Below are 24,317 nucleotides of genomic sequence, written 5' to 3'. Positions count from 1 at the left end.
CAGACTCTACAGTATAAACTCAATCAGAAACTGATCTGAAAACCTCCAGTCATCCCAACGTCACACCAGGCTTTCTCTGTTTGATCTTTGTTTCGGTCGGACCGTCGTCTCTGTGTTCGGCGCTAGTTTCTACAGAACAAACATAGGAACAATCTGATTGGCTGAACGGACGCTGACGAATCCGTCCGTCCAGAAAAAGTTCAGCTGGTTGAACTTTCGGTCCGTCAAAACAGATGGAAATCTGATGGACGGAGCGTCATCAGTCGGTCAGAGTGACCGCTGCCTCAGACCTTTTAAGGAAAGAAAAGCATAAATGAAATCTTTTCTCAAAGTAGAGTTGAATTTGTTCATATTGGAGTCTGTTTGCCTCATGATGACACTGGATCCCGACCAACTCCATCCATCCATCCATTATTCCTATTCAGGGTCACCGCGGCCTGGAGCCTATCCCAGCATGCATTGGACGGAAAGCAGGGAAACACCCTGACCAGGGCGCCAGTCCATCGCAGACAAACACTCACGCTCACATTCAGGCTTTTGGGCAATTTAGAGTCAACAATCCACCTGACCTGCCTGTGTTTGGACTGTGGGAGGAAAACCAAGCGAACATGAGGAGAACATGAGGAGAGCATGAGGAGAACATGAGGAGAACATGAGGAGAGCATGAGGAGAGCATGAGGAGAACATGAGGAGAGCATGAGGTGAACATGAGGAGAAAACGAGGAGAGCATGAGGAGAAAACGAGGAGAACATGAGGAGAAAATGAGGAGAACATTAGGAGAACATGAGAAGAACATGAGGAGAGCATGAGGAGAGCATGAGGTAAACATCAGAAGAACATGAGGAGAGCATGAGGTGAACATGAGGAGAACATGAGGAGAACATGAGGGGAACATGAGGGGAACATGAGGAGAACATGAGGGGAACATGAGGTTACAAACATATTGGGGGGACGAGCCCCCATATGTTTGTAACCTCATGAGGGGAACATGAGGGGAACATGAGGAGAACATGAGGAGAACATGAGGGGAACATGAGGTTACAAACATATGGGGGCTCGTCCGGGATCCATATGTCTGTAACATATGGGGGCTCGTCCTAAGTTTTTGTACTCCTCGTTTTGCACTCAGTTTGTTTTGTTTAACTTTGTCAGTCCGTTTGCTAGCATGGTCAGTGAGAGGCTGCGCTGCAATGGTAGTGTTTTTGGGGAGTTATACGTCAGAGTATAGGTTTTGTTTGGCTTAGTTTGTGCTATGATTTGGCTTACTGTTGTGTTCTCACTGGTAAGTTATTTCCTGTTTCATTTGTTGCCTGGTATCATTTATATGTGCCAGTAGTTTTGTGGTGTTGGTGAGGGGAGAGCCATCTCTGGCATCCACCAGTGCTGGAGATGTTTGTTTGTGGGGACCTCGGTAAGTGTTGTATGGCTCTTGTGTAGCAGTACTGGTTTGGGTAGCCTAGCCTGGTAAGTTTTGGAGCATTATTGTGCATTTCCCCTGTTAGGCATAGCAGTGTTTCCCCTTTGGGTTTCACTGGTTTCCTTTTGGTAGTGTTGTGACGAACGTGGAAGGAGCAGTTGTCTCGGGAGCAGGTCCCTGGTCTCGAGAGGGTTGTCGGCTGATCACTTTTCTCGCACCAGCGGGTTTTAGTGCGTAAATACCCACCACAAGTACTCACATGAAGACTAGGGTTGAATTTAGCTAGTTAACTGTTAGGTAGCTAGCGGGGAAGCTCCGTTTGGGTAGGCTGCCCGAACCATGTCTGCTGGGTGCACTGTAGCCATGTTTTGGTCCTTTTGTTTTTTTTGTAATTAGGCTTCTTCTGGTGGCTCTGTTTTGTGGTTGGTTGTGGCTAGTGTTGAGGATTGGGCAATTTTGGCTTGGGTAAGCATGAGCTATGATGGCTTTAGATATTGCTAGTGTTAATGGCTTACAGTTGGTAAGTGCTTTCCTGAAGGCTTGTAAGTTACCTGCTCTTGTTATAACAGTTTGGTCTTTGTGTGTGCCAGTGTCATCTTTGTAATGTGCTGGTGTGGCCAGTACTACGCTTTGTATGGGTAACACTGTGTGTTACCTTGGGTTGCACTAGGGATGTGCAGCTTTTTGGTTAGCATTTTGGGTGTTGCTATGGCACAGTGGCTTTGGTGTTTGTCTTGCCACAGTGTCAGTAGGATTACTGTTAGTAGTTGGGTGTCCTACTTCGGAGCAGTTTTGTTGGATGAGCTATGCACACTTTTGGGCAATTCACGGTCATAAGACTGGGGTTGCGGCCAGTTGTTTGAGCAGGGTACACTGGCTTGGAAGCAGCCTCTTGGTAAGCCTGAAAACCTAGCACCGAGTTTGAGAACATTGTTGCCGACACCACCTCCCGCAAGGTGATGACAGTGTGAGTGTCATCTCTTTTTGGGTGGGAGTTGTTTGTCTGGTCACCTGTGCTGGGAAGTCTGTTGTGCAGTCTTTCCTGTTGCTTTGCCTTGCCCTTTACACCGTACAACCTCAACCTTCACCACGTTAAGGGACGGACAACATGGTGATGGTCCTGTTGTCCCAGCCTTGAAGCCCAATTGTGTTGTCTCTGTTCTCCTGTGCTGCTCTTACCTTCCTCTTAAATGCTGCCTAGGTACCGAGGTCTGCTGAGGACGGGGCAAGAAGCTGGCCAGGGGCAGGCGAGCCGGAGAAGTGTATAATTTTGTAAACTTGTCTTTTGTTTGTTACAGGGGTTCCTGGTGGGACCCTGTTTTTATGGAGGGGGGTGTGACAACCCTCCCACTCTCCTGACTCTCCTGGCTCGTCTTGCAGGAGCCTGGTGGACGGGGTCGTCAGAGCTGATGGAGCGCACCTGGGCCCAGTGTACTCATTGGGCTTAAAAAGCCTTCAGACCATCAGTGTCTCTCTCTCTCCTCACCTATGCACACCTTTTGTTCTGTTCTTTTGGTTTGATGTAGTTTGTGTTTGTTTACCCCTTAGTTTTAGTTAATAAATCATTGTTTTAACTTTTACTTTGGCGTATGGCTCCCTCATTGTTACTTCCTTGAGCCGGGTTGTAACAAGAGCATGAGGTGAACATGAGGAGAACATGAGGGGAACATGAGGTGAACATGAGGTGAACATGAGGAGAACATGAAAAGAATATGAGGAGAACATGAGGAGAAGATGAAGAGAACACGAGGAGAGCATGAGGAGAACGTGAGGTGAACATAAGGAGAACACGAGGTGAACATGAGGAGAACACGAGGAGAACATGAGGAGAACATGAGGAGAACATGAGGAGAACATGAGGAGAACATGAGGAGAACATAATGAGAATGTGAGGTGAACATAAGGAGAACATGAGAAGAACATAAGGAGAACATGAGGAGAACATGCAACTCCACACAGAAACAACCAGGCTGAGATTTGAACCTGGACCTTCTTGTTGTGAGAACATCTGAGCTGCCACCTCGCTACCAACTGCTACGTGGCTAACTCAGTTAACCGGATAAGTTTGTTGACAATTTGGCATAAGTCCAGGATTTTTTTCCAGGAGTTTCACAGAGCGAGTTAACAATTTAGCCAGACTTGTTACCAGGGCAACAGAGCCTTAAGCCCAAACCTGCAAAAACTCAGGTTTAAGCTGAAGTTAGCTGGATAGTCTGAACATATTTAAGGCAGAAATCACACACAGCCAGCAGCAGAAATGAATGCAGCGTTTATAAGAGCGGTTCTTGTTGATGGAGCGATCATTATAAGGAGCATCTAGAAGGGAATGTGCTTTTACAGATAGACAAGATCCTTCAGTGCACGCAAATAATCATCTTTATGAACGCTATCAATTTAGTTGTGAGTGAATTATTTACCTGCAGCAATGAATAGATAGCAATTAATAAATTAATTAATTTATATCCACAGCATAAATGTACAGTGTCTCATAACGTTCAGACAATATTGAGAGCAATAGCAACAATTCTGATGCAAAGAATAATCTCCACTGACTTGCACATTACCTGGTTGAAGGTGTAGAATTACAATAAAGAGGAAACCTGTTTGAAATATATTTTTATATTTGATTTTCACTTGTCAGGTCCTTTTCTTGCCACTGCCAGACTGAATATGTTAAGTCATCCTGCAGGTATCCTCGCCTCGTCTCGTGTCCATATAAGGAGTGTGATCCTGTTTTTGGTGTGCGAAGTTTGGGCGAAGTTTCAACAGGTTTCAGGATCATGAAACACGTTCAACACATTAAGGACCGGTAAACTTTCAATGCTAAAAAAATGCTTTCCCTAAACCTTTCCCTGATATATATATATATTTTTTTTTATATTATTTTTTGTCAATCAGCATTATTTTTTATTATTATTATTTTGTCTTTATTTTATTTGTATTATTGTATTACTATCACTACGAAACCAAAACCCTTAATTTTATCCCTGAAATGTGTTTAATTTCTCATCACATAAACATTAATTATCCATTAAAAATAACAGCTTTAATAAAGTAAGGTTAGTATCATGGGTTTATAAGGGATTTATTCATGAGTTGATTTACAGAGACACTAGAAATTCAGGGATTTTTCATGTCTTTTGTGCAGGTTTACAGGTTATTAATGAGTTATTAATGGAAAGTTCCTGTCTCCCGGAATTTTACATTAAATTAGAAAGTAAGCAGTCAAACATTAAGGGGAGTTTAAGGAGGTTTTGATGGGGTCTCCTCCATTAATAACTCCCTTAACTCATTTTAAGGGGATTTTGCATGAATTAAGGGATGAATAAATGTAAATGTAAGGGTATTTTAAGGGATTACTGGTTCGTAGAGTATTTTACTTCTATCTGTTATTATTTTACCCTCATTGTTTTTATCTCTTTTGTTATTTCCTTGTTTTAAATGGTTGTTTGTGTTCTTACTTCTCTGTCCAGCACTGAGCTGCAGACCCTGCATGGAAGCTGCTTTACAAACAGAGTTTCTCATCATTATGAAGTCGACGTCAGAGTGTGAGGGTCGGGGTCGGGGTCGAGGTTGGGGTCAGGTTCGGGGTCGGGGTCAGGTTCGGGGTCAGGTTCGGGGTCAGGTTCGGGGTCAGGGTCGTACCTGTGCGCACGGTGGAGAAGAAGAGCAGCCAGAAGAGGCAGAGGATGGGCGCTGCCACCACCTGGGTCACGGCTCCGGAGTGGATCTTCTTGTCCAGTTTGGACGGCAGGTAGGCGTAGTACATGTTGTAGCGGTCCACCAGGTGCTTCAGCAGCATGTACATCAGACCTGAGGGAGACCGGGAGGTGAGCTGCTGCTCCAGACAGACCAAAATACATCTGTAGTACCAGTGCAGTACCAGTGCAGTGGCAGTGTAGTGCCAGTGTAGTACCAGTGCAGTACCAGTGCAGTACCAGTGTAGTACCAGTGTAGTACCAGTGCAGTACCTAGGGTTGGGCATCGAGAACCGGTTCCAAATTAGAACCGGTTCCAAAATTCCGATTCCAAAGGAATTATTAAGACATTTTAATTTCGATTCTGCTTATCGGTTCCTAAACTAATTTCACTCGCGCTAGTTTCAGTTTCCGTTTCCGTGGTGGCGGCATGCACCTTTGGTTTGTAGTCTGCCAGTAAAACCAACGAAGAAGAAGAAGAAGAAGAAGAAGAAGTTTCCTGTTTCTTAGTTATGCTAAGTTTAGTTTAGTTATGGTAAAAGCGTTAGCGATCTAAAAGTCCGCTAGCCGTGATGCTAATTTTCGCTATGTTCAACTCCATTGAGTTATGCTAAAAGCGTTAGCGATCTAAAAGTCCGCTTGCTGCAATTGAGTTTTTACTAAAAGTATTAGCTCTCTGAACTAATTATTTTGGTTGGTTATGAATGAAATTGTGATTGTGAAACTGAAGTGAACTGCCTATGTTAGAAGTTTGTGAATTGGAGCATTAAGTTGATTTCATAAGCTTTACTCTATGATCAGGAACGCTCACAGAATTAGCATAAAGGTCATTTTATCTTGACGTTATTCATAGGTCAGGTTTTTTGAGTTGGAGTCCTCTTAAGACGGTCCGAGACTTCAGAGGAGATCTCAGATATTCCAGAGAAACCCTTTTCCAGTACTGGATGGCGAGCCCAGCCCACAAGATACAGAACCTGTTGCCTGCAGTAAGAAGACTGTGAACTAAGGAACACTCACGTATTCCACACCTACTTCAAGTGCGGTAGGACTGAACTGCACACACACATACAGCTCCGGAGACAGACAACATACATAACGTTACCTTTCTTATACCGGCCATACTGGAGTCGGAGTGAGGACTGTGACTCTTACAAAGACTTTGAAAAATACCCGGGTCTTTATTGGGTTTTTTTATGTGCGCACAACTTAGAAGTTTCTGAATATGACTTGTGTAAAGGTTTTTAAAAATAAAAGTTTTTTCTGTGAAATAAGCATGTGACCTGTTTTGACCCCGCCCCTCAAAGAATCGTAATCGAGAATCGTTAAGAACCGGAATCGATAAGCAGAATCGGAATCAGAATCGTTAAAATCCAAACGATACCCAACCCTAAGTACCAGTGTAGTACCGGTGCAGTACCAATGTAGTACCGGTGCAGTACCGATACAGTACCGGTGCAGTAGCGGTGGAGTACCGGTGCAGTAGCGGTGCAGTAGCGGTGGAGTACCGGTGCAGTAGCGGTGCAGTAGCGGTGCAGTACCAGTGCAGTACCAGTGCAGTGGCAGTGCAGTACTAGTGCAGTACCAGTGCAGTACCAGTGCAGAACCAGTGCAGTGGCAGTGCAGTACCAGTGCAGTACCAGTGCAGTGGCAGTGCAGTACTAGTGCAGTACCAGTGCAGTACCAGTGCAGTACCAGTGCAGTACCAGTGCAGTACCAGTGCAGTAGCAGTGCAGTACCAGTGCAGTACCAGTGCAGAACCAGTGCAGTACCAGTGCAGTGGCAGTGCAGTACCAGTGCAGTACCAGTGTAGTACCAGTGCAGTACCAGTGCAGAACCAGTGCAGTACCAGTGCAGTGGCAGTGCAGTACCAGTGCAGTACCAGTGTAGTACCAGTGCAGTAGCAGTGCAGTAGCAGTGCAGTAGCAGTGCAGTGGCAGTGCAGTGGCAGTGTAGTTGAACTCACCGAAGGGGACGATGATGGGACAGGTGATGCTGTAAGCCATCACTACTGTGAAGACATTCATCATCCAGGCATAGGCTGCTCCAAACTGGAACTCATAGGCCTGGTGCTGGGGGGGGGGGGGGGGGGACAGAGAGAAGAGAGAGAAGAGAGAGAAGAGAGAGATAAGTTGAATGAGGAAAACCACCAGCACTTGTATAACTAACTGAATCATCTAGTTTGAATAGACTGTCAGCTACAACATGGTGCAAAATAATAAGACTAATAATAATAATACATTATATTACAATATAAGAAATGGAGGTAGAGGAAGAAGAAAACAAGTAGAAGAAGAGTTAGCAGTATCTTATAATAAAGTGAAATATAATAAGTGTTGTGATCAGAACAGGACAGACAGCGGCTTCAACACGGAAATGACAGTAAAAATGAAATGAAAAGGTCAAAGGTTACTGTCATCTTTTAAATCACTTATTAAAACTGATCTTTACAGACTCGCTGTGTTTTTAACCTGTTATTTTCACTACTTACCCTCTGTTACTATTTTTTATCTTGTTTGAATTTATTTTCCAAGTTTGACATTTGCTTTCGTTTGACTGTTTAATAAAAATTAAGTTATTGTTATTAAGTAAAACATTATTAAGTAAAACAGCCTGAAAAAGGAAAATAAAAATCCCTATTTGTTGTCACAATTCACCATTCTGTGCATCTATACCTGCAACAAGGAGTCAGTTATTGTTTCACTTATATATTTATTTATTCTATTGTTTCTACCCAGTAATCTGATCCTTTTATCGTGTGCTGCTGTCGATGTTGCTTTTATGATGGTTAAAGCTTTTAACCTTAGAAAGCGATATGAATAAAAACGTGACAGTAAAGTTCTGTAAAGTAAAACACTGCGGCATCATGAATGTAAATCCCGCTCACCCTCTTGACGTTGCGGCGGTCGGCGGCGGAGCGAGCCAGACAGAGGCGGATCATGTACATCAGCAGGCCGGGGATCCGCAGCAGGTCCATGGCGTTCCCGATGAACGCCGAGGCGATGACGTAGTTCACGAAGAACGCTCCGTTGTCCGGGAGGAACACGCATCTGGAGAACCAGCACACGTTACACTGCAGTCTCTAAAGGTTTAATGTCCCGTTGGCCGCCGGACCGGACCGGACCGGACCGGCCGGACCGGACCGGCTTGAGAGAAGATCAAACTAAACTATCGACTCCTGAAGAGAAACTGAGCTGCAGCAGCAAAGAGCAGCACGATGCGTCTCTGACCCAATCAGAACAGAGACGGGATATAAACACAACAGTAGAATATGTTAAATATGTTAAACACACTGCAAGACAGACTGGTTCAGCTATTTTCTCTTGTCTCCAGACTTATCAAGATTATTTTAGGATTTTTTTTTTGTAAAATCATTTTTTTATTTTTTTTACCGGTTTCAACAAATTAGACTTTTCCCAGGAGAATGTAACTTGTTTCATTTACTTGGTAAAAGTGAAATTGTCTTGGAGAAAGTTTCTTGTTTCCAGATTTTCTTCATTGTTTTCTGATGATTTCTTGACAGAAGTCATATTGGCTGAATCAAGTGAAATTTACTGAAAGCAGTGAAGAAGCAGTGAGAGAATTTGACTAAAGGAAGAAATAGCTCGCTCAACTCCAAACACTTCTTGTTGTCTTTAGGGTGCAGACTCTTGTGCATGTAGATTCAAGGAGGGATGTCCGCACAACCAAATACATTACAAAAGTTTATTGTTTATTGCCACTGGCCATGAAGTTTGCAGACTGAGATTCCAAGGGGTGGAGGTGGTAAAACCTTTAAGGAGAGGGGGTGAGACTGCTTCCTGCTACACAGAGGCCTTTTGGATCCACTCTACAGACAGAGCGTCAATGAAGAATTACTGCTAACTTGTTTTTTGTAAAGTGGGCGTTTCTAAATTCAGGAGCTCTTGTGGATTTTTATCTCTCTTCATCTTTTTCTATTATCTTCTAATGTATTTTGTTGTTGTATATTGTATTTGCTCTATATATTTGCTATTCTATATTATATTGTTATTGTTTATCTCAATTTATCACACGGTTGCTAATTTATGGATATTGGGTCTATAAATATGGGGGCGGAAACTCTGATGACGGCTTAGCGCTGAAACGCGTTCGTTTCTCAGCTTGCTGCTGTGCGTACAATAGAATTTGACTAAAAACATCATGAAAGCTGATAGGTCTGGAAACAAGAGAAAAGCACCGGACAGCGCGTCAGTTCTTGCAGTGTAGAATATGAGAGAACGTATCATCATGTCATGAGCTGTGCAGGATAACAGTAAACTGAACTGGACTCACTCAAACCTGACGGCGGCGTCAGCCAGGAACTTCTTGTCAAACAGCCAGCGGAAGAAAACATCCAGACTGGAAAACAGGAGAGAAATATTTCACGAGACGAACAAACACTTTGATCTTCACAGCTGCTTCATCTTTTCTGTAAAAACTGTGGAGCTTCGAGTCGAGGAGAGCAGAAATGTTTTGTTCCAGGAGAGGAGAGACGTTCTGTCTCTGTGTTCGTTCAGTCTGCAGAACAGATCTACATCCATCCGGACACACGCTCCGTCACCATCACACACTCAACATGACCAGTTATGCTAATGAGGTTGTTAATTAAGCTAATGAATGCATTAATTAGGAAACATTTCTCTGTCAACACACCTGTCTTCACAGACACACGGTCAGTATTAATTAGAACAGCTGATCAACTGTTCTGCCAATAAAAAGCTGATTCTACTGATTCTATTAATTCTACTGATTCTACTGGTTGGTTCTCACCTGCTCAGGCCGAGCGACGGCAGCAGCAGAACCATGAAGATGAGGAAGGTGTAGCATTTGTGCATCGTGGTCCTGTTCTCCCCCGACCTGCACACACACACACACACACACACACACACACACACACACACACACACACACACACACATGGTTGTGCTGAAAGTTACAGTTCCTCCTTTTCCACTGACTGTTAATAAAGTTTTTCCACTGCACTCGGCTCGGGCCGGTATTTGATAATAGTGAATATTGCGATATTCAATATTATCACCATCACAATTGTGCAAACTTTTAAACTTATAAACCTACAATCTACTGGTGGCAGGACAGTAATAAACTAAAATGATCATAGTTGTAGTGAAACGTGTCATTTTATTTCAGGTGGCTCCTCTAGAACTAGAAATTAGATTTAGAAGAAAGAATATTTTACATTTAAACATTATTTATTCAGCTAATTCTCTTCTCCAGAGAAACTCCACTGGACTCAACTGTAGAATAAGATTCAGTTTCTGTACATTACAGCAACAAAACCAAGGAGGTCAGAGGTCAGAGGTCAGATGGATCACATGCTCCTGAGCCCAGAGGGATGATGGGAGAGAAGTGAAGGAAAGACAGAAAAGCAGAGGGAGGAAAGGCAGAAGCTTTTAGACAAGATGAGACATTTTAAAGAGAGCAGAGGAAGAGGAGACAGGATGTGATGTCACACTGTACCTGGTCCAATGAGCTTCGAAGAAGGCGGAGTAGTAGACGATGGTGGGCAGCAGGGAGGAGAAGGCCCACAGCAGCAGGGTGGGGAAGAACTGGGTGACGATGGGATTCTGACAGAAAACACAAAATTCACTTTAATCCGCTCTGACCAATCACAGCCAGCCAGGGCCTGGAAACAGACGTCACATGACTCACACGCAGCTCGTTGATTGGACGGAGTTTCTGTCATCCTGCCACTTTCCTGTAACTTTATCTAACATGACGGACTCGTCTGTCTCTTCTTCTGTTCACGAAAACAAACGATCATGACCGACAAGGAACGCAGATCATCAAGCAAGTTCCCGTTGCTTATTAAGCATGTTCCATCTTATGCCATAACTTGCTAATATGCTTATATGTTTTGAACTGTCAACAATATGTTAAACCCATAGAGGTGAACTATGAACGTTACGCTGCTGTCGTAAAATGATCAAAGTGAAGTTAACGTTGTAGCGTAACCTATGCTCAGTTTGCATTAGTTATTTCTTCATTCTGAGCGTTGTTATAACCCCTGTGACTCGAGTCCAAGTCATGTGACTCGAGTCTCCACCTCTGCTCAACAGTGATCCTGCCTAAATCCTCTGCCGTACAGGAAGTGATGCGTTTTACGTTTCCGGTTTGTTTGGAATCAACAGAAGAAGAAGAACTGGGTAGTTAGAACAGACAGAGAGAAGAGAAACTCAAACTGCATCAACAGGAATCCAAGCTCCGCCCACACTGTTTGATTGACAGGTGATGTGTGGGAAGAGCAGAGCAGAAACACCACAGTGAGGCTGAGGGAGGAAGATGGAGACTGAAGAAAGTAAAGAACGGTTTAGTTTCCTCGTGGATTAGTTAACGCTGCTGTCGCTCCACATCACGTATTATCACGTATAATATAACTTCCTCTTCAGTAAGACGACTCTGATATGAACTGTGACGCCTGTGGACTCAGGTTTGTTTATGCTATTTTCTTTTCTCCTGCTTCAAAATGTTCCAACGCAGCTGTGTGGAGAAAGTCAGATGTTACAGTGAAGGCTTCAGGCTTCGCTCAGGTTCTCTCCGCCTGGTCCTGGATCTGCCGTCAGGTTCTCCAGGAAGCTCCGCAGCTCTCTCCACATTTTTAAATCGCTGCAGTCAATACTGAGTTTTTAATAATTTTCCAACTAATTCTGCAGCCTTACTGACAACACTCTGGCTTATAATCTCCTCTAAGATTTCACAGCCTTTCCTTCATGAACCTTCTTGCTGCTCTTGTTCTTTTAAACTGTGTTTATTTTATTCTCATTCCATTTTTTGTTTTTATTCCTGTAAAGCACTTTGAAAAGAAAAGTGCTCTATAAAGAAAGTTCATCATCATTATTATTATTGTGTAAAAGTGTTCCTGGCTCTTACGTTGAGATACTCCACAGGCTTGGTGACGTTGAACTTGTCCATGGTGGAGATGATGATGGCGGGCGTGGTGAGGAAGAAGAGCAGGATGAAGAGGATGCAGTTGATGATGAAGCAGCGGATCCACCAGGAGATCCCGCCCAGCGACAGGTGCTCCCTGCAGGAAACACAGACCACATGAACCACATGAACCACATGAACCACATGAACCAGACCGGATCCTCTGAGGAGCTGACAGGAGGTCAGACACGCAGATTTTCTTTGTTTTTTTTACCTGAAATTCATCACTTCATTCATAAGAAATAAAAGAGTAATTTCCAAAACACAACAAAACAACAACAGTCACCACCTGCAGGTCTTTGTTCAACATCTTTAAAATCTAGAGGTTTTTGTGTCACATGTGTTTTCATACTGTTCTGTATCAGCTGTGGTCACATGATCCATATTTTTTCATTCTGAATGAAAGTGTTTACATGAGCGCTGAATAAACGGATGTCATGTTTACATGCTCCACAGTCTGGAATCAGAATAAAAGTTTCTGACATGCAAAACACAGAATCCACCTCTCTAACAGGTTTATGTTTTTAACATATTTTAACATACATTCATCAGAAAGAACAACAGTTATGTTTACTGTTGTTGTTTCTGATGAAGCAGCAGTTTTATCACAACATACGACTCCAAAAGTGTCAGAAAAAGACGTTTTGTTTTGCCCCCGCAATGTTTGGGTCCACTTGTAATTTTCACCGCCGTACGCCAAAACTGTCCCGGGTGGGCGGAGTCAACACTTGATATAAAAACGGCCTCCGCCACCCACGTCAAGCCCTGGCGCCCCGGGGTTCAGAACAAGCACAACATGCAAATTATCCTGGAGAAAAGTAAACATCACTGACATCACTCAGGTCAGCTGGCCGAGCACAGAGAGTTCAGATCTACAGCCAGAAGAAGTGATCAGAACGAGTTTACAAGACGACATTTTATCCATCGAACACATCATGAAAGAGTTAAACTTCTCCTCTCAGAGTGACTTTTCATTCAGAGCAGGCGGTTTATTCTGATTGAGGAGATTACATTTTTATTCTGATGGGCTTCTATTCTGATTACTAGCAGAATAAAAGGCTCCATGTAAACGCAGCTAATGTCTATTTTAAAGATAAATGCGTCATAAGGCCGACAGTATAGTCAGTCAGAGAGCGCAGGTCACAGGTCACAGGTCACAGGTCACAGGTCACAGGTCACAGGTCACAGGTCGGATCCTGGTGAGGTCGTGTGGAAGAGAGCGACCTGCTGCTCTGTCTGCATCAACTCTGCTGCATGATGACATGGAAATGTGACTTTAATCTTCACGGCGTTTCTTCTGGCCGTTCAGATAACAGCCGGCCGTCTGAGGCGCTTTGAATTACAGAGATACTGAATCACACACACACACACACACACACACACACACACACACACACACACACACACACAGCCCTGCTTCAGTGCGTAGCGGTGAGCCAGCTCAGCAGTGGAGGAGCTGAAACAGCTGACTGGGAGGCAGGAGGGCCGAGGACGGGTAATGAGTTTTAGACTAATGCCCCCCTCCTGCAGCACACACACACACACACACCCCTCCACACACACACACACCTACACACACACACACACACACACTCCTACACACCCCTTGTTTTGTCCTTGAGTTAAAGTAAAGACAGACTGCAGGACGACTCACTGTTCAGTCAGTCAGGAGCCAACTGATCCATGAGCTTTACTGTATTATACTGTAATATACTGTGAGTAATACTACCAGTAATAATATCCTTGTATAATACTATAAACATTCTGTAAACACTGTGTGTGTGTGTGTGTGTGTGTGTGTGTGTGTGCGTACCAGCGGACGTTCTGCGGGTCGGGGGCGTACGACACGCTCCAGTTGTAAACATGAAGACTCTCGCTGAACTGGGAGGAGCGAGGCTCCTGACGACACCGACAGCCCTGAACCTGACAGGCGTTAAAGTCCTTCAAGATGCTGAGGGGGGGGGGGGGGGGGGGGGGGGGGGGGGAGAGAGAGGGGGGGGGGGGGGAGAGAGAGAGAGAGAGAGAGAGAGAGAGAGAGAGCATAAATCATTAATCTACAGTCTCAGGGAAGAACAAAGTCTAATTTGATTTTATTCCTCTCATCAGGAAATAGAGAGAGAGAGAGAGAGAGAGAGAGAGAGAGAGAGACACAGTAGTATTGTTAGTTCTAGTGTTTCTCAAAATGAAGACTACATTTCCCATAAGCCCCGTTTCTTATACTAATGTCTCTTAATTCAGTGGTTCTCAGCGTGTTCTCTCTCTACCTGCAACACAGACAGTCGGGGAGTTCTGAACTAAATCATCCGACAATAACAATATTCTCAGATTTGGGTTTGAGAGACAAAATCTCATCAGATGGGGTCTGAGAGTCTGATGTGGACTGGATCAGGGTCCTGATATGAAACAGGTTGAGAATCACTGTCTTAATTAATGTGATGATAATTTATTGATGCTAAAATGACACAGTGCAGCTTTAACATTTTAGATTCAACATTAGCTACTGCTGTAATATTCTCTCTCATGCCCACACACACACACACACACACACACACACACACACGGCTCACACACACACACACACACACACACACACACACACACGGCTCACACACACACACACACACACACACACACACACGGCTCACACACACACACAGCTCACACACACACACACACGGCTCACACACGCACACGCGGCTCACACACACACACACACAGCTCACACACACACACACACGGCTCACATGGCGGTCATGGCTTCGTTCTGGAAGGTGACGAAGGCCATGCCCAGCGGCTTGGTGTTGACCTTCTCCTTCTCCTTCCTGTACTCCTCCTTCAGCTTGGCCTCCCGCTTGGTGTAGAAGCTGACGGCCTCCTCCTGCAGGGCAGAGCATGATGTCACACCTGAGCACCGCCTCACTCTGAGCACACCCTGAGCACCGTCTCACCCTGAGCACCGCCTCACCCTGAACACACCCTGAGCACCGCCTCACCCTGAGCACCGCCTCACCCTGAACACACCCTGAGCACCACCTCACCCTGAGCACCGCCTCACCCTGAGCACCGCCTCACCCTGAGCACCGCCTCACCCTGAGCACCGCCTCACCCTGAGCACCGCCTCACCCTGAGCACCGCCTCACCCTGAATACCACAATATTCAGATCAATGTCTCCATGTGTTGATTACAGAACTGTTCCATTCATGTTCCTGTCTCCAGCCGGTCAGCAGGACAGAGTCACTGGAGACTCGTCCTCCGTCTCCCTCTGCACCACCTGCAGCTCCGCCTGCAGCACCGAGCTGCCTGCAGCACCGCCTGCAGCACCGAGCTGCCTGCAGCACCGCCCGCAGCACCGCCTGCAGCACCGCCTGCAGCACCGAGCTGCCTGCAGCACCGCCTGCAGCACCGAGCTGCCCGCAGCACCGAGCTGCCCGCAGCACCGCCCGCAGCACCGAGCTGCCTGCAGCACCGAGCTGCCCGCAGCACCGCCTGCAGCACCGAGCTGCCTGCAGCACCGAGCTGCCTGCAGCACCGCCTGCAGCACCGCCTGCAGCACCGAGCTGCCTGCAGCACCGAGCTGCCTGCAGCACCGAGCTGCCCGCAGCACCGCCTGCAGCACCGCCTGCAGCACCGAGCTGCCCGCAGCACCGCCCGCAGCACCGAGCTGCCTGCAGCACCGAGCTGCCCGCAGCACCGCCTGCAGCACCGCCTGCAGCACCGAGCTGCCCGCAGCACCGCCTGCAGCACCGCCTGCAGCACCGAGCTGCCCGCAGCACCGCCTGCAGCACCGCCTGCAGCACCGAGCTGCCCGCAGCACCGCCTGCAGCACCGAGCTGCCCGCAGCACCGCCCGCAGCACCGCCCGCAGCACCGCCCGCAGCACCGCCCGCAGCACCGCCTGCAGCTGACATGCTGACCAGCTTGTATTTGACAGCGATCCACAGCGTCCTGTTCACAGAACTAGAACGGATAGAACGGTCTTTCCCACTCAAATCAACGCTCCCGGGCGGTCGGAGCGGCGGCCATTTTGATGTGAACCGTTAGATAATATAACCGTCCTCGGTAGCGTCGGGCTCGCTTCAGGAGAAACCGACTGACGGCGAGCGTCAGAGGTTCTGCAGCGAGGACGGAGCGTCTCGTCCGTCTCTGATCTCTCTGTATTACTGTCGTCACATTTTATTCATCTATCGTTACTCTTGTACTCTTGTAACATTACACAGCTAACCCGCTCATGCTGTGGCGGCCGGTGTGACACTTTACGCCTTAATGGACAAACTTCCGCTGTCGCCGTAGCAACTAACCATAGATGCCATTTTATGGTGTACCAGTCAAAATACCATAGAAAACAGTGGAAAGACCGTTCTATCCATTCAAACTCTGTGATTCTGAATTTGAATTTCATTTTGAATGAATTCCTCACACGTTAATATGTTTTTATTATTTTCTATCAGACGTCTGAACCGGCTGGCGGTTCCATCAGTCTGGTTCAGTTTTAGTTTCCCATGATGCTTTTCACCGTACCTCCTCGCAGCCTGTGATGGCGCAGCAGCACAGGTGTCCGCAGGGTTTGGGGTTGATCATGGTGGGCATGTGCTCCTTCGCCATCAGGTCAGTGAAGAACTTCTTACTGCGCTCCGTCTTCTTCCTGTGTCCCACACACACACACACACACACACACACACACACACACACACACACACACACACACACACACTGTAATACCGTATATGAAGACTGTCCACACGACTACATTCACTCCCTAACTTCTAACTTCTAACCTAAAACTCTCTCTCTCTCTCTCCTGTTACCAAGTGGAGAGTGGAAGGTAAATCTACCCAGAATCCACCTGGTCCTTCCATTAACTCTGTTCAGACCCAGGCTTGTTCACCACACTATCACACCACAGTAATGTGTGTTTAGGGTTATGTGGGTTTCTGAACATGTGGTTGTTTCCCTCAGTGTTGATGGAGTCAGGCTCTCTCCAGACCTCCACCTATCAAGACTGAACCTGCTGACTGGAAATGCTGCATCTCTGTCTTTGTTATTCTCTGAGATCTTTGTGTTCATTTTAATCCAGAGACGGGTTTTCCCTCTCTTGACTCTGTGTTCCGCTTTATACCACAGTCCCTCCTGAACCTCTGCCATTCTTAATGTGGCCTTCTCTCTCTCTCTCTCTCTCTGTCTCTCTCTCTCTCTCTGAGTCTCTCTCTCTGTGTCTCTCTCTCTCTCTTTCTGTGTGTCTCTCTCTCTCTCTCTCTCTCACCGTTCTGCGTTGAGTGCCATCAGCTTGGCGACGTTGTAGCAGATGCGAGCCTCCAGCACGGTGCAGTTCTCATACGCCTGTCTGAGGAACAGAAACAGAAGTCACATGACTCACAAGCAGCTCGTTGACTGGACAGAGTTTTGACCTGTCATCCTGTCACTTTATCTAACATGACGGACTTGTCTGTCTCTTCTTCTGTGGTGTTCATACCCGTTAAGAACACAGCTGAATATGAGAAACAGATCCTGGTTCACATCTAAGAGTTCACTATTCCTTCAGAAACACAGAACTAGAACAGGCAGGAAAAGTAACGTAGAAAACCTAGAACATGCAGCAGAACTGGAACATGCAGCAGATCTGGAACATGCACCAGATCTGAAACACGTGCAGCAGATCTGGAACATGCAGCAGATCTGGAACATGCACCAGATCTGGAACATGCAGCAGATCTGGAACATGCATCAGAACTGGAACATGCAGCAGATCTGGAACATGCAGCAGAAGCAGAACATGCATCAGATCTGGAACATGCAGCAGAAGCAGAACATGCATCAGATCTGGAACATGCAGCAGAACTGGAACATGCAGCAGATCTGGAACATGCATCAGATCTGGAACATGCAGCAGAACTGGAATATGCAGCAGATCTGGAACATGCATCAGATCTGGAACATGCAGCAGAACTGGAATATGCAGCAGATCTGGAACATGCATCAGATCTGGAACATGCAGCAGAAGCAGAACATGCATCAGATCTGGAACATGCAGCAGAACTGGAACATGCAGCAGATCTGGAACATGCAGCAGAAGCAGAACATGCATCAGATCTGGAACATGCAGCAGAACTGGAATATGCAGCAGATCTGGAACATGCAGCAGAAGCAGAACATGCATCAGATCTGGAACATGCAGCAGATCTGGAACATGCAGCAGAACTGGAACATGCAGCAGATCTGGAACATGCAGCAGATCTGGAACATGCAGTAGATCTGGAACATGCAGCAGAACATGCAGCAGAAGCAGAACATGCAGCAGATCTGGAACATGCAGCAGAACATGCAGCAGAAGCAGAACATGCAGCAGATCTGGAACATGCAGCAGAAGCAGAACATGCAGCAGAAGAAGAACATGCAGCAGAAGAAGAACATGCACAAGGTGCTGGAAGCAGTTGGAGAACAGAGGAACTTACTCAAAGTGCTGCTTGATGTGGTTCTCCTCGGCGTATTTGGAAATACCGTTAATAAATAAAGTGCGTTTCACCTGGAAGAAAAGACAGTTCACAGCTTCAGCGAAACAGAAACTGTGTGGCGTTTAGCTGCTGCTGGGAAAACAGAATTTAGAAATAAAAGTGTAAAAGTGTCATGAATTGAATTAGTACTGCTAGTAATGCTTGAGTGATGTTAGCCTCAGTGTGCTGCAGTCAAGACATTTCAAGGAGAATTAAATACACAAGTTGTGTTTCTCAAAGAGTCAGTCCAGAACCCCTGGCGGCCATGTTGGAAGACAACTTTGAACTATTGATCGCCTCAATCAATCACAAAGACGCGATCGGTCCAGTCAGCCGTCAGTTCAGATCTGCTGAGTTGTTAAACTAGCGAGAGAAATCTGGCTCCGCTTCAGAGAAATGAGATCATGTGACCTGTGAGGAGGACCAATCAGCATCAGCTGTTCAGATTTGTCTTGAAACACATTAACATCACTCCGGTCGGAGAGTCAGCAGGTTTTTCACGTGTCGCTTTTGAGAAACGAAGTCGCCAGCAGATCTGAAACGTCACTAAATCTAAAGATAGTCGCCATGTTGGCAACAGAACACCACATCATCTATTGCTCTGGTTGCTTAGCAACACAAAGGCAGCATCACAACTGTTGGTTTAGACTGGTAACTAAGTCTATGTCTAAAGCATCAGCATCACTATAATGTTACTTCTCTAAACTTTGAGCTCAGCTGATGCCCGGCTGGAACCGTATCAAACTGTCCCAGTCTGCAGGTCCGGCTTTTCTTTGGGGTAAAGTGAACCGTCCTGTCAGATTTTTATTGGCACTTAACTATTTGCAGTATGGATTGTGTACAAAATGCAAAATAGTTTTTAGGAATTTTACTTCATTAGAGGTTATGGATTAAATTTGCTGCTCTAATGTCAAAGTTCTATTGTTTTTTCGCTGTCATGTCTGTTTTTGTGTTTTGTTTTGTTCTTGTTTATGGAGGAACGCGTTAGAAACAAGTGTTTAAGAGTTTTTACGTGTTTTCCTCTGGGTTGTGCTGTTGTTTCCACCTTTTTATACCCGATAAATCAATCGAAATCAATCAATCGCTCAGTCAAAGCTGCTAGTGCGGTTGCTGAGTGAGTCTCTCACCAGGTCGTCCTCCTTGTAGTGCATCTTGGACGTGTGTCTCCTCATGCTGTAGACCGTCAGCAGCAGGTACATGAAGGCAAAGGAAGTGTGAAGCCACAAGAGGTTGGTCCTGAAAAACAAAACAAAATCATTATCCTTCTTCCTGGAACATAAATACCACAAATAAATCCACGGACTGCGGTGGGAACGCCGCCGCACTCACCCGGACTTCAGGTTGGCTATCGTGGTTCGTCCGAAGCTGTAGGCGTTGTTTTCTGGAGAAAAGACGACAGATCAGAACCAATCACAGGAGACAACACAGACGCAGCTCTGATCCTGATCCTGATCCTGATCCTCAAACTGCACACTATGACTTTTTAAAGGAAGATTTTAGTAACAACAAGGTTTTCTTGGGAGTTTTTCCTCGTCTGCTTCAGGCTCTCAGTCTGGAGCCGGCAGGTTCGGGTCTGGAGGACAGGAAGCTGTTCTGCCTGCTGAGTCTTCTGCTTTGTTCTGCTTCCTTGTGTTTGTTCTATATCATTCTGTTCTATAGTTGATTATTGATCAGTTAGATCTAGTTAGACTCGTTCTCTGTAAAGTCCTGTGAGACAGGCTGTGATGAGTCGACATAATGATTTAAACCCTGAGCTTCACATCATCTGTGAGTCTTTCCATCACAGAGTGAAGCTCTGTCTCCTTCCCTGGAGAAATAAAGGTTAAAAAGTTTAGATATTTTCAGAGTCAGGTTTGTGTGTGTGTGTGTCTGTTTCAGTGAAACACACCTTCAACCTCCAGTCAACCTTCCCTGGGTTAAGTCTTGGATTCATAAACCACAGTAACAAGGCCGACTCTTCTGGTTTCTGTTTTGGTGTTTTCAATAAATTCAAATCAATAAGTTGTGAAAATCCTGATTGCTGCGTGGAAAACTCCTGTTTAGTTTATGGTGGGCGACCGGCCGACAGATCATGCTTTAAAAAGCATTCTGGGTCCGTCTGCATTTTGCATTTCTATTCTTGGTTTACACTAAAATTAGTATTTCAACAGGAACTATCTCTCCTACATGGTATCCCTCCACTGTGTTCTCTTCCATCAATAAAAAAGCTGTTTGGTGAGATTCTGTTCTGAAGCGTCGGACCAACAGTCAGCTGGACTCACAGCAGCAGATCTGATGCTGAATCTGTTCACCAACGTGTTCAATGTCAGTTTCCATTCAAATGAATGGGAAGAAAAAATCTGAACGCTACAAACTGGTCCAGCTGCATCTGATCTTGGTGAGGAGATTATATTCTGCTTTTCAGATGAATAACTCCATGTTGAAACTAAGAGGAGTGTTGATTTATTCCAGGACATTTTGAGAAGTGAGTCTTCTCTGATGTTTGTCTGAATCGATTCTTTAAGCTTCATCTTCAGTCTGGAGAGAGACGACCGACACATCTGACTGCAGAATCACTGTGCTGAAATTTTACTGTAGTAGAAGTAAAATTACTCATGGAAAAATCTACTGAAGTAAAACTAAAAAGTATCTGATTTAAAGTAAAAGCTAGAGAAGTTCGGTCGTCTCCATCAGGTCAGAAGCTTATGCACTCACAGCGACTCACTGATGAACCGCACCACAGTTCTGCTGGATCCGGACTCGGATCCTGGTACAGCTGGACTCGGTACGGTTTCTCAGTCCGCTACCCGAGTTCCAAAAAAATCTTTTACATGGGAAACTTTTGACACGAAACGAACCTGGATTCAGACTAAAAGACCGGTGTGAAGAGGACAGAGGTCAAACTGAATTATTTTAATCAGAAAAAATAAAGTAAAGCCAGATGATTGTTCTCTTCTGTCAGTTTCGGAAGCTTGTAGAGAAACTACAGCGTCTGTCGCTGTAATGGAAGACTTCAGTCAGTCGGTCAGTCACTGAGCTGTAGTCAGTCACTTCCACCACTGATCCTCAGCACATCTTTAACTTCAGATTCATTCTGTACATTTGTTTTTACAGAATGAATCCTCTGCCAGCTAGAACCACAAACTACGATCCAACGACCAAACACAGATCTAGCAGGATCGGGTCTACTCACGTTCCACCAGAACACAAATAACTGGAGGTCGGTCTAACTCACTGTTACCTTCTTTAGAAGGCGGTCCTGGTGCTCCCTGGTTTAGGAATCCATCTTTATTGATAATTCTTACTAAAATAACAGATAAGACTGATAAAGAAAGGCAAATAAACTTTGAATAGCGTGAGTGAAGTTCATGAGTCTGCAGCTTTTCACTGACTAGTTAATCTAAGTGCTTCTCCTCATTAGTGTTAATGCTGAGACAGATTGTATTTTTATTGCTACAAACATTTCTCAGAGGCAGAAATAATCTGATTGGTTGAGTTAAACCTCAGTGGGCGGAGCCAAAGAGCCACAGTTTTTCAGTTTGCCAGTTATCTAACTGGCAAACTTGAATGGCAAAGAAGGAACTCTGGACAAAATATAAATAAAATATATTCATGACCATGGCATGATGTTGAAGCAGCTAGCTAACTAGCTAACCTAGATAACTCAGTATGGTAGATTGTATTGTGCTAGGCTTCATAATATTAGGCTCCGCCCACTCAGGTTTAATGCAGCCTCTTGGCTCTGGACGGCTGCTGGCGGTCAGATCTTACCCAGCAGATCTCCGGAGAAGTTGACCGGCAGGACGATGCCGACAGAGAGAACGCCGACCACGACCAGCAGGCCGATGATGTGGCGCTGGAAGGAAAGGTAGTGAACCGCGTCCTCGCCGCACTTCTCCCTGATCTCTTCATCCCTGGAGGAAGAGGAAGATGCACAAAGCTTCATCAACAACATTTAGTCCGGTCCCAACAGGAAGGCAAACACCAGATAAAGAGACTCTCCATTGATGCCAATGTTTAAATTGACCTTTTCTATTGGAACAAACCGACTGACCGACTGGCCCTGCGTTCACACTGCCAGCAACATGAAGTCAGCATCAGGCCGTTCATTTCCTATGGAGCTGAGCAACCAGGGAAACTCAGCCGTCAACAGCCAATCAGATTTCAGCTTCCTTGTTTCTTTACTGATGTGATTTAGTTTCATGAACAGTTCAAAATGGAGGAGAAGTTGATTCCAGCCGTTCAAAGTCATCGTTGAGTCGATGGGACGATCTGAAGGAGTTTTACTCAGTTTTCTCTGTTTATTTTACATTAATGCTACGTAATTAGCGCTTAGCTATGTTAAGTCGTTAAAATTATGTAATGTTACGAAAGGCAAAACCAGAGCGGCAAAAAAGTCATAATTGTTCTGTTCATAACTGTATCTGCAGGCCGGCGCCTATGGCCCCGCCCACATAGTATATGACTCCGCCCACATAGTCTCTGGCCCCACCCACAACCAGTCAGAACAGAGCAACATATCAGTGTGAACGCAGCGTTCGACATTCAGAGAAGAACTACCTGCTTGGTCTTTATACAGCCTGCTAAACTACATCTGTCTCTATGGAGCAGACAGAGGAAATACAGGTTCATATAGTTTTCATATTTTATTTTGTAGTATTTTACTCTGTTCTCTACAGTTAGAACTTACTTTATTCTGAAGATGGCTGTCAGCCAGGAGCAGAAGCCCTGAAACAACAGATGAGAACCAGGAATTACAATCAAGAACATTTGACTGTAGAAATCCACATGTGGTGCGTCACCTGAAAATATTATTATTGTTATTAATACATATCATTAAACCAAGTATCTCCACTTCAGTGATGGATGTGAGTGGTGAGATCAGTGGAGGGTTTCACTGACTGGAGGACAACTTCTCTGTTATAGAAGAAGAAGAAATGTATTGATATGATTGATGATGAGGTTGGGAGATGTGGCCAAGTGTTAGAGCTGAACAATTAATAAAAAAATTAAAATAAATAAAAAAAATTGCTATATGAACTTCTGCAATTTCCAAATCTCAGAGTCTGCAGTTAATTTCTTCAGAGTTTTAGAATCAAAATCTTTCATCAGACTCAAACTCAGTAAATCTGCACACTCACATCTAGTTTTTAACTAACTTTCACTTTTCTTTTCTAACTATTTCAAACTTCTAAAAAATGTATGACAAGAAAAACTCATGTATTTATATCGCAGTTTAAATCTCAATATTCTGTCAAATAATCACAATTAGAATTTTTGTACTGTATATCTTTCTATCTTCTTTTAGCCCCCCCCCCCCCCCCCCCCCCCCCCCCATCCCATGGGACAGTAAGTGGGCGGGGCCAGGCTTGGACGGCGGTTGACCTCTTAAATCGACATGAGAGAAGCGCCCGGTGCAAACCGGATTAGAGGTGAGGAGCAGCAGGCAGGAAGCCAGAGAGATTAACTCCCACACTTTCACTGCAGAATCCGTCTGAACAACCTGCTGCAGGACCAGGTCTGGAAACTCAATACACCTCAATACAAAACATGTCAGTCCGTCTGTTGTCAGGAACATGAATGGTGATATCAGCTCCATGTTATTCTGCTGTCAGGAACATGAATGGTGATATCAGCTCCATGTTATTCTGCTGTCAGGAACATGAATGGTGATATCAGCTCCATGTTATTCTGCTGTCAGGAACATGAATGGTGATATCAGCTCCATGTTATTCTGCTGTCAGGAACATGAATGGTGATATCAGCTCCATGTTATTCTGCTGTCAGGAACA

At 45.3% G+C, this 24,317-nt stretch overlaps 1 protein-coding gene across 1 annotated transcript in view; it reads right to left on the bottom strand.

Annotated features, from left to right (window-relative positions):
* LOC139931010 (mechanosensitive cation channel TMEM63B-like) overlaps positions 1-24,317 on the bottom strand; it is a 50,748-nt gene that overhangs the window by 2,233 nt on the left and 24,198 nt on the right. The window contains exons 6-21 of the mRNA XM_078282735.1: positions 23,216-23,253; positions 22,297-22,439; positions 19,876-19,927; positions 19,674-19,782; positions 18,508-18,578; positions 17,319-17,399; positions 16,577-16,700; positions 14,803-14,936; positions 13,872-14,009; positions 12,002-12,155; positions 10,592-10,698; positions 9,884-9,970; positions 9,407-9,472; positions 8,001-8,163; positions 7,080-7,185; positions 5,064-5,231 (exon numbers count right to left, since the gene is read on the bottom strand). Of these exons, the coding sequence (XP_078138861.1) occupies positions 5,064-5,231; positions 7,080-7,185; positions 8,001-8,163; positions 9,407-9,472; positions 9,884-9,970; positions 10,592-10,698; positions 12,002-12,155; positions 13,872-14,009; positions 14,803-14,936; positions 16,577-16,700; positions 17,319-17,399; positions 18,508-18,578; positions 19,674-19,782; positions 19,876-19,927; positions 22,297-22,439; positions 23,216-23,253 (1,741 nt within the window). The remainder of the gene's footprint in view (positions 1-5,063; positions 5,232-7,079; positions 7,186-8,000; positions 8,164-9,406; positions 9,473-9,883; positions 9,971-10,591; positions 10,699-12,001; positions 12,156-13,871; positions 14,010-14,802; positions 14,937-16,576; positions 16,701-17,318; positions 17,400-18,507; positions 18,579-19,673; positions 19,783-19,875; positions 19,928-22,296; positions 22,440-23,215; positions 23,254-24,317) is intronic.

This window comes from Centroberyx gerrardi, chromosome 3 (genome assembly GCF_048128805.1).
Source record: "Centroberyx gerrardi isolate f3 chromosome 3, fCenGer3.hap1.cur.20231027, whole genome shotgun sequence".
Lineage (NCBI taxonomy): Eukaryota > Metazoa > Chordata > Actinopteri > Beryciformes > Berycidae > Centroberyx > Centroberyx gerrardi.
Note: the sequence above shows the minus strand (reverse complement) of the source record. Positions and strands in the feature narration are given on the sequence as shown.